This window comes from Vollenhovia emeryi, unplaced genomic scaffold (genome assembly GCF_000949405.1).
Source record: "Vollenhovia emeryi isolate VEMERY1.0 unplaced genomic scaffold, V.emery_V1.0 DF939121.1, whole genome shotgun sequence".
In the NCBI taxonomy this organism is placed as follows: Eukaryota; Metazoa; Arthropoda; class Insecta; order Hymenoptera; family Formicidae; genus Vollenhovia; species Vollenhovia emeryi.
In genome coordinates, this window is record NW_011967245.1 from 4430159 (window position 1) to 4441382 (window position 11224).

The window sequence follows — 11224 nt, forward strand, 5'->3', positions numbered from 1 at the left end:
GTTTTATACATATAACAGTTAACAAATAAAAGTGTATGATTATATTGTTTTAAAATTATGACTTTTTATACGAGTTCTATATAGCAAAACGTTTTATTTGAAGATAATTTATTCATAGAAATTTGTTCAAACTTTTTTGTTAATTTTTTAGCATAAAAACTTTAATAATTCAATTTTAAAGTCTATTTAAGTGAAATTTATTTAAAATCTCTGAAATTTAATTAAATTTCATTTCATAAATTCAATATAAAATTTCATAAATTAAATATATATGTAAAACTTTTATTTTACTTTTCTTTATTTTGCATATGTATAATATTGGAATTATGATATAAATGAGCAGATATAATACTATAAGTAATTTATGCGTAGGCGAGAGTAAATTAAAAAAGCTCGAATGCTTGTGTTGCGGTTTACACTTATACTCTGCACGGTCAGCGGATGCTGGCAACCGCTTTCATGGACATCGTTATCGAAACATATAATATATGACAGTTATAGAATATTGCTAATTTGCTTAATAAGTGCATTTACAATATCACAAGTTATGAACATTGCATTTAACATTGACAACTTCAGTGAAATAAGTGATAATATATATATGACGTTAACGGTATTTATCGCAACTTACAAATTAGTTACTATGTGGATAACTAAAAGACACGTCAGAATGATAATAAATATTCTTACGGAGGAGCCTTTTAAACCGTCGGAATCATGCGAAGTAATGATTCGACAAAAATATGATAAAATAATAAAGTAAGTATTATTTGCGAGTTACACAAGTATAAACGTATCAGTCATCATTCAATAATCCATTTCTGAATAATCGAAATATTTTAACTCCATTCATTGCATTACTAAATACATATAGCGATACTTTAGAATGTAATCATATCTGATATTGTGTTTATTTAGTTTAACATCACATAATATATTGTGTTTGGCACCATTTGATCATTTTCCGAATATAATTATTTTTTACATTCTCCCAATGCTTGTAAATCATCAATATCTCACAAACAACATAAATATAAATAGTAACATAATTCGAGGATAATGTAGCAATGTGAGTAAACTAATATAAGCAAATGCTTGAAAAACAAATAGATATAATAATTTTCCATAGTCCATTAGAATATTTTCATAAGAAACATGTATTATAGGAAATACGCGTCCTGGTATTATGGCCTCGTCCAGATAACAGTCATATGCATAATTTTAAATGCCGTCATTATGGATTTCATGAATGGAAACTTGACATACAAGGCATGGGTGCCATTTGAATATAAGTCATCCATTATATTTTACTTCGTATTCACTCACCAAATGATAGGTATGTCAATTACTGCGGCTGTAAATGTTGCCTGTGACAATCTGGTATCTGGACTCCTGCAGGAGATTTGCTGTCAACTTGAGATCCTGGAATACCGACTAACGAAAATTTTACATGATCAACATTTCCTTCGTGATTGTGTACGTCACCACGACCGTATATATGAGTTAGTTTTTAAAACAATTCTGTTATGTAAAAAATTTTGAAGTATTGGCATTTTTTAATACATTTTGTGCAAAATTCTCATTTTAAAGTAGTTTGAAAATGATTTAATCGAAAAAGAATGTTATAAAAGATGTCTGATGAGATTGATACATTACTTTGAAAGTTACATACATAGAGAATACACTAAAATCTTTTATTTAATCGTAGATACGCGTATATGGTAAATCGGAGGTTTGCGAAGATAATCGCTCTCCAGTTTGCAGTAAGCATGCTAGTGGTGTGTGCTAATTTATACAAATTAGCTTCTATTCCTACTCTGATGCTCAATGGCGGTCTCGTTACACTGATACTGTATACAGCTTGCATGTTATCACAGATTTTTCTCTATTGCTGGTTTGGAAATGAACTCAAATTAAAAGTACATAATTCACCTACATACATATGATCTTATATTCATATATATAAAATAAATTGATTAAATTTTGTTATATAAAAGAAATTAATTAAATTTTGTCTGCAACTATTAGAATTTGAAATATTATAACAGTAGAAATTAGAGATAAAGATAAAGAATTATCACACAACACGTAATATATTTTTAATGTGATATGCAGTATTTTATTAAAAGTTTACTTACAGAGTACTGGAGTAGCAAACAGCATATACAATATGGAATGGCACATCCTTGATAACAAGAGCAAAAGAGATCTCCTGTTAATCATGAAACGCTCGATGATTCCTATTGAATTTACTAGCGCAGTTATCATCACAATGAATCTTGAATCGTTTGTATCTGTTAGTATATCAATTATAAAAATATATTTACTTCTTTTTGTAAAGTATATTTAAAATAATGTTAAAATTTTCAACATTTTTTACAGTTACTTAAAGCATCATATTCAGCTTATAATTTATTGAAACGCTCACAGTAAGAATAAAGCAGCAACATAATTGATAAATAAAAATTATAATTATGTTTCACGAAGCGACATGCAAGGTATGAATGAGAGACAAAATTATAAATTAAGACAATATTACGAAAAATTTTACTACCAGTAGATATATTCAAGTAATGTTTATATTTTGTGTTTCTCCTTGGACTACAAATATTTATAGCCTGCGTTAAAACTGTTGATTGATACTTTTATTATAATAAATAATATTAAAAAGAAAAATGAGGATTGGGGGGACGCTCCCTGAAAAAAGCGCCAATGTACAATGCCCGAAAGGGAATAAACATTCTATTCTATTAAAAAGAAAAATGCATGAAAATAAATATATTATAGTAGAAAAATTTGATTATATCTGCCGTGCACAACATCATCAGCTTTGCAATTAAAAATTTAAAATAATTTTCTTATACATACATATACATATATAAACATATACATATATATTCACTAAATAGAAAATAAAAATAAGAGTCACAATATTCAACAAAGCATGTGATGATATTTCGACATGTGACAGTGGATAATAAACAGTACACTCTAACAAAAAGTGTATTACTGTCTGACTGATGAACGTATTGACTATCAACATTAAAATTTCATTGCTATGAACTATAGCTAACGATTCGCTACGCAACAATCAAGTACACTTTGCGAACAGGTAGTAAAAATATTTTGTAATGTACTATAACCGAGCCATATTGAAGGAAACATAATCGTGGAAATATATCTCACCGGAGACAGTTCAACGAATTTATTCTATGTCTATCTGCCTCTTCTATCTCGTCGTCTTCATGAAAATATTCGTAGATGGTACATTATGTAATTTTCTAATAAAACATACATCTAGAAACAATTTTGTGCCTTGGTTCATGAAAATATTATTTCTCGAGAACGTCGTTGTTCCATATTATAATAATAACAGGAATATGGATACGCGCGGGACGAGTAGACATATCACAATTAGAAGATCATCGAGAGATGCAATAGACATTTTATCCATTGTCACTTGATAAGAAACAAAGATTTAATCAAATAATGTTCCTGAATTGTGTGAGCAGTTTAATTTAGTCTTGACAATGTGATAGAAAATTGTGACAGCTGAAGCAGACAAGTAGTGCAAATTAAACATAAAGTCTTTGTAAGTGCACTATACATACATATGTAAGAAATCTTACAATTAGTACTATAAAACAGGTGAACAGTTAATTTTTAATTAGTGTATAATTTTCACTTTACGACTTTCACAAGTAAAATTTGATGACTAATGAAAAATTATTTCTTTTCCTGAAATTAAATATGTTTACAATTTTTCATACAATACTGAATATTTTATTTTACTTGATCTTAAATCATAAAACATAGCTTAAACAGAATTTATTTATAAAATTGTATAAATAATAAGATTTTAAAACAGATTTCAAAGGATGCTGTATCTCTTCTTTAAATTATTAAAATCATTCTTAACATTTTTTTTATCCGTCCTTAAAATCCGTCTTTAAAGAAGACGTATTTCGATTACGATAAACAACAATATAATGTTGACAGCAAATTGCAAAGGTTAATTTACGTTAAAGAAAAGCTCAAATGAACCTGATGAAATTTACACTCATGATCTGCGCGCTCGCTGGATGCTGGCAGCCGCTCATGTGGACATCGCTGTTTAAACATATAATTTATAAGGCTTATGCAATGTTTCTGATATCTTCATTATATATATTTCTACTTTCACAATTTATCAATATCATATTAAACGTCGGAAACTCTGATGAATTTACCGATGCCTTATACATGATGTTGACGATACTTGTAGCAGGCTACAAACAGGCTTACATGTGGATAGACCGTAAGAATGTTATGATAATAATAAATGTTCTTACTGAAAAACCATTTGCACCATATGAAACACACGAAGTAACAATTCAAGAGAAATTTGAGCAAAAGATACAGTAAGTGTTGTTAGAATATTGTACAATTAAATCAGTCAGTTCTTGAATTTTCTAAGTAAAATACTTTACCGTGCCTTTTTAAAGTATTTTATATTATTGTTTATAGTAATAATAGCGTAATATATCTTACAACGTTATTGCATATACTTTATCGTATAGTAACTTGTATGTATTGTATGTATGGTATAGTAACTTGATTTCATATACAATAGCTTGAACATAGATACTGTATAAATTGTTTCTTATTTAATTAAAATTTTTTAAAGCACATTTATGTAAAAACTTTTTATAAAATATTTTAACAATTATAAATACAGGTGCAAAATTAAAACATGTAAATAAAAATTAAATAACAAATAGAAACAGCAATGTAGGAGATGTAAAAAAGAAAACGAGCCGATCTTGCAAAATTGGTTGCAAACAACTTATAAAATTAGTTTAATTTCTTATTTATTTTATAGGAATAATACGCGGAGGTATTTAACCATCGTCATGATGTCAATCACATCGATACTAACGATGTCTGTATCCACGGATCTTATGAAAAGAAATTTAACATATAAGGCATGGATACCGTTTGACTACTCATCTCCTGCTACATATTTTGTTGTATATACTCACCAACTAATAGCCATGTCAACTTCTGGTATAGTAAATGTTGCTGTCGAGAGTTTACTTTGCGGATTTTTGCTACACATCTGCTGTCAGTTTGAAATTCTGGAATATCGATTGACAAAACTCACGCATGATCAAAATAGTCTGCGCGACTGTGTTTGCCACCACAACCAAATCTTTGAGTTAGTTTATTTAAGCAGTTTTGTATTTAAAATTCTTCTAAGCTTTTTCTTCCAACTAGAAAACACAGATTGCATGTAAAAAGTATAGATATGTTTTTGAAACAATAGTTATTTATTAAATAGAAAAATAATCAAAACAATAAATAATTACAAAACAAATTAAATTATTTTTTGCAATTGAGAAAATAGCAAAAGTTTCCTATTTGTAAAAGATAAAAATCTAGAGATCGTTTCAGCATCGAAATAAAGAAATGCGAATATGTAAGTTAACAAAATCTTTAACTGTTTAATTGAACTCTAAGTAACATTTGATTGACAAGAGATTAAAAAAGAATTTTTGTAAAGATTAACTCTTTAATAAATACTTGAGTTTTAATACTTAAATTAAATATTCAAACGCTTTAATTTATTTCATACATTTTTGTAACTGAAAGTATACGTACTTGTTAGCAAAATTTTAACCGAACAAATATAAATTTGAAAACAAAAAATTATAGAAAAAGAATTGTGAGAAAAATCTAAAATATTCTAAATATTTTGTCTTAAATAAGCAACTAAATTTAAGTAAAATAAATTTTACAAACCGTAAATAACTACAAAGTTTTTTTAAAGGGTGTAAACCAAGAATTTTTAATCGCAGATACGCATATACAGTGAATAATATGTTCGCAAAAATAATCGCTATCCAGTTTGCTGTGAGTATGTTGGTACTGTGTTCAAACTTATATCGAATAGCTATGGCGACCGACTACGTGAGCTTCATTCCATTGATAATGTATACGAGTGCTATATTAGTACAGATTTTCATCTACTGCTGGTTTGGAAACGAAGTTAAATTAAAAGTACATCTTATTTAAATTAATCTTATATGCTTTATATATTAAATATTATTTAAAATAGGATTAATTGTGTTGGGCTAACAATAATTGAGAGAATTAGCAAGTCACTTTTTAAAGTGTTTCATTTTTATTTTTATTTTTGGGGGAATTTTGAATCAGATATCAAAACATGATGTTTCATGCAGAAAGTAAGTGCTTAATATTAATGATTTTTTTAATGATAAAATAAAATATTATACTTTGGAAATAACATATTTCACCCAAAAATGTGTCAAACAGAAGTGGTTTGGTTTAGAAAAAGTAAAACAGTGGCTTTTATATTACCTTGGGTTTTTACAAAGTTTATATTAAAGTCACGTAGGTATAATAAATGTTTTCGAGAGATGACTACCTACTTTAAAAAACATATTTCTTCTTTTATATTCGAATACATTACATATTTTGACATGAAAAAACCTATATGTAAGAAATATCTTCTAGAAAATATGAAATATTTCGTCATAATAAATATTTATTTTTTGATTGTTTTACTCTAATACTATTTTATATGCAAAATGACAAGGAAAATTGATGTACATAAAAAAATCATATAATTCAATTGTAAACATTTTATTAACTTTGATATGACTTTCGTAAAGATTCTTGAAATTAAATTAAGTTCATCAATTTCCATTGCTTTCGAAATCAAGCAACTTCTGTTTAAAACATTTTAATGCGATGGAAAAATGCGTTGCTTCGAAAGTATTTTATTCTATCATTAAAAATATAATATCGTGTAAGAAGCACTACAGTTAATATATTAAGCAGTTACATTTCATATGTAAAAAACACTTTTTTTTATAACTTAAGTCAAAATAACAAAATAAAAAATTGACGCGTAATATTTCTAAAAAATTGCTTGTAAAAAGAAGTATAGTTAAAATAATCACGAAAATTATAAAACTTCTCATTAATACAAAACATACAATTTTAGAGCCTTCAATTGATGAATAGTATTTATCACATAGAATGGCCAGCGCTTAGTAATAGCAATAAGAAAGATCTCCTACTAATGATGAGACGCGCTATGACTCCCATCGAATTTACTAGCTCATACATAATTACGATGAATATCGAGTCGTTCGTAGCTGTCAGTATCAGCCAATTAAGATAAACGTTATCACTATATATGCAATTGCAATTATTTCGAATAACTTTTAATGTATTAATAATTTTTTACAGTTGCTTAAGATGTCATATTCAGTTTTCAATTTGCTGCATCAAACAAATGAATAGTGACATAATTAATAAAAAGAAATTATTATTCTTATTGTTTACATTTATTTTATTACAAAATTACATACGTGGAAAAAATGTTAAAATGTAGAAATAAATGTTAATACCTCGTTATTATCGACAAGATAACATTCAGATCCATAAAACGTTTAGAGTTTTTATTGGTGCACCTTGAAAAATTATTGTTATATTATATGGTACACAAAAATAAGGTTTAAACACTTTTTTAGGAAAAATAAAAAGTATTAATTAAAATATCTCATCAGTACTTAAAAATGTTTGTGGTAAGGTTGAAAATATGAATAAAATAATTATAAACATTTCATATGTGTATGTAATATATTATGTGGTTAGTATTTTTCTATTTTAAAAACACGCTTTATATAAATATCAAATTTTTATCTTAGAAACAACCATTACGTTGTAACATGTACTAAACATAATTAACATGACATGTATGTAAGTTATACACAGACAAGTATATTAAAAAAATATAATTTGCATTCTACTCTTGATTCGTGTGTGAGTATATGTAACAGAGTTTTCTTCGGAATTAAGAAATTTTTCTTACCGAAATTTACGTTTACAATATGAGATAGAATAGACGTAAGATCAATATGGAAATGGCACATGCGGGTATACATGTTAGCCCACCGGCTGCAGGACGAAAACTGAGTAATACTGTGTGTATATGCTATTGGTATTAAGATTTCATAGAGGGAAACTGCAGCTAATTCCTTAACTGACGTTCAAAGATACATATCTGATAAAATTGGATAATACAATAGCAGATAATACAATAGGAAGTAATATTTTGACATACATATGCACAACGAAAAGCATGTACGCATTGAATTATGTGACAAACAGTTGACATTGCAACGTCGAATAACTTATTAAGAATTCAAAGAACTTGCTTTTGCATATATCCGTTTTCCTCTTATCCCGCTATCTCTCTATACATAATAGTACATCATCTTTCTAGTACAACTCTCTAATAAGACATGAATACCGAAATATTTCCGCATTTCAATTCATGAAGATATTACGTGGGGTATTATTTCGTGAGATATTATTTCGCAAGTGAGTGTATGAATTACAATAACAACAAAGATACATACGAAGGATATGTAACGAACAGTATCATTATCGGAAAGTCTCAAGATAGTTTATAGACATTCTCGGTCTATCTTTCTCTTTCAAAATCGGCTTATTCATTTTCATTTGAGATGCAACGAGTTTTGAGACAATGCTTGTAATACTTATATAAAGAGCCTAAATTAACTTAAAAGTGAAAAGTTGATAATAAACGTAAGTATTATAATTAATGGCATAAAAGTAATCAGAAGGAGTTTGTGTGTATGCGCGTGTGCGTAAGCGAGTGAGTGAGTTAGTGAGAGAAAGACAGAAAGACAGAGAGAGAGAGAGAGAGAGAGAAAGAGAGCATAATATAAATATTACATACTTATCAAAAGTTTATTAAAAAATAAAATATTAGGTTTTTGAGATATTAACATTTTATAAGGTATTCATGTAGTGAATTACCTAAATGAATGTAAATTCTTCTTGACGGAATTATTATAAAAATTTCATTAAATTTTAATTAAAATTCAATATCAAACATCAATATTTGATATTTTCAGTTAAACAATGTTATACGGAAAGTGTACTTCTAAAATCAATAAAATGTACTTTAAACTAACAGAAAGCAGAATTTTATTAAATATATAAAAAATGGAATTTTAATTTTTATGAATTTTTCAACATTGTTAAAGTTATTATATTAATTCTAGTAACCTTTATTTGCAAAAGAGCGCTAGCAAAGATGTAATTGTTATCTGTAAAAGAGAAATGTTTATTTAAAATAGTAAAAAATAATACAATTAATGATTATTAATTGGTATTAAACAAAATTTCGTTAAAGAGGCTCCGATGCTGGAATTTACACTCCTAGTCTGCGTACTGACTGGATGCTGGCAACCCAAATTATGGACATCATTATTTCAACATATAATTTATAAATCATATGCATTTTTCATTGTCTCTTCATTATATACACTTTCGATATCTCAATTTATGAACATCGTGCTCAACGTTAAAAACTCTGATGAATTCATCGATTCTTTATATATGATGTTGACTGTATTAGTCGCAGGCTATAAACAAGTTTATATGTGGGTAGATCGTAAAAATATTATGGTAATCATCAACGTTTTTAAAGAAAAACCTTTTGCGGCGGTAGATGAACACGAATTTGAGATCCAAAAAAAATTTGAGAAAATGGTACAGTAAGTATCAATGAAAATATTGCACTCATTCTTTAATAATACGTTTGATATATCATATTATTTATTATGTGTCCTTTAAAAACTTTAAAAAAATATTAATTATATACATTTTGCATGGCGATGTGCAAATTATAGACAACATATAGAATGATTTTCCAAAAAATTATTATATTTTTCTTTGCAATAAAAGAAAAATGTCTTCTGTATTTGTAATTAAAAATTTAAGAGAAAATTTTATAGATTAATAAAATAATAAAGTTTAACAAAACTTATATAAAAGATATTGGTTAAAATAATTTTCATGGTCATTTTACAGGAATAACACTTTACGATACTTGAGTGTCGTTATGGCGGCAATAATATCAATAATTTTGATGTCGGTTTTTACGGCATTTCCAAGTGGAAGTTTGACATACAAGGCATGGGTGCCGTTCAATTATTCGCATCCCGTTTTATATATTTGTGTTTACTGTTATCAATTGGTAGGTATGGCGTCCTCCGGTATAGTAAACGTCGCTTGCGAGAGCGTAATATGCGGTCTTTTATTACACATCTGCTGCCAGCTTGAAATTTTGGAACATCGATTGTCAAAAATGACAGAAGATGAAAGAACGCTGGGTGACTGTGTTTATCATCACAACCTTATCTTTGAGTTGGTTTCTTATGTAATTATGTACAATAAAGTTCCATTTTTTAAAATAATCGTTCTTTCAATAATACAAAAATAATTAAAGCTTATACTTAATGTACAAAATTTTAATTTTTGTTTATGTATCTCTTTTAAAATTAATTTTGGATTAATTCTTTCTTACTCGTTAAAAAAAAATTTTGTATATACAGGATGCTCCGCAACTTTTCGACCGCCGTTCACGGGATGGTAGAGGGGACTAAGAACGACTTCGATTGCCTGCACTAGTGCGCACTGAGTGCACACTAAGGCCTGTTTGTAGTCAATTTTTATATTTAACTTTGTCTTAAATACATGTTCAAAAAGTATTTAACCAAAAAATGATTCGCGTGGATGCTATACAGATTATTTTACTGGCTACGAAATATTTCAAGACATATTTAAGACCATCCTTAAACATAAGAATTGACTGTAAACAAGCCTTAGTGTGCACTCAGTGCGCACTAGTGCAAGCAACTGAATTCGCTATAAGCCAAACAGAAAAATCCTCTAACATTTTGCACTTGGAGGAATATATTACTATTTAAAAATCGCCGTATTAGCCCGACCTACTAGCAAATGTAAGCGCGCGGTGAGATGCGTTCGCCCGCCTTATCGGCCGCCGCTCGAGGCGGTGTGCGTCAAAGAGTAGAGAGATTTATGAAGAATGTTGACCACTCTGTGAACGGTCGTATAAGCGGCGGACAGACAGCGGCGCGCCTCTTTATTCCTCGCCGCACTCCACCTCGAGAGGCGGCCGATAGGCGGGCGGATGTCACCGCGTGCTTACATTTGCCAGTAGGTTGGGCTAATACGGCAATTTTTAAACGTCAATAACTCGATAACTATTCCTCCATGTGCAAAATGGTACAGGACTTTTCTGTTTTGTCTTAGTCTCCTCTACCATCCCGTGGACCGCGATCAAAAAGTTGCGGAGTATATTATACAGGGTGCTACG

At 28.6% G+C, this 11224-nt stretch overlaps 2 protein-coding genes across 4 annotated transcripts in view; both read left to right on the plus strand.

The window, feature by feature from the left end:
• Positions 1 to 349: 349 nt before the first annotated feature.
• Positions 350 to 7351, plus strand: LOC105570367. The gene is made up of 11 exons (XM_012027494.1): positions 350 to 759; positions 1167 to 1502; positions 1709 to 1919; positions 2141 to 2296; positions 2383 to 2429; positions 3559 to 3615; positions 4029 to 4400; positions 4862 to 5197; positions 5838 to 6039; positions 7010 to 7165; positions 7258 to 7351. Exons 1-11 carry the CDS (start codon positions 398 to 400, stop codon positions 7309 to 7311), a joined length of 2289 nt encoding a protein of 762 aa, XP_011882884.1. The 5' UTR covers positions 350 to 397; the 3' UTR covers positions 7312 to 7351.
• Positions 7352 to 8547: 1196 nt separating this feature from the next.
• LOC105570333 overlaps positions 8548 to 11224 on the plus strand; it is a 5362-nt gene continuing 2685 nt past the window's right edge. For 2 of the 3 annotated variants that reach the window (XM_012027455.1, XM_012027453.1), the window contains exons 1-3: positions 8548 to 8622; positions 9236 to 9599; positions 9916 to 10251. In XM_012027455.1, coding sequence (XP_011882845.1) covers positions 9244 to 9599; positions 9916 to 10251 — 692 coding nt within the window. In that variant the 5' untranslated portion in view covers positions 8548 to 8622; positions 9236 to 9243. The remainder of the gene's footprint in view (positions 8623 to 9235; positions 9600 to 9915; positions 10252 to 11224) is intronic. The other variant, XM_012027454.1, reaches the window with a different exon arrangement.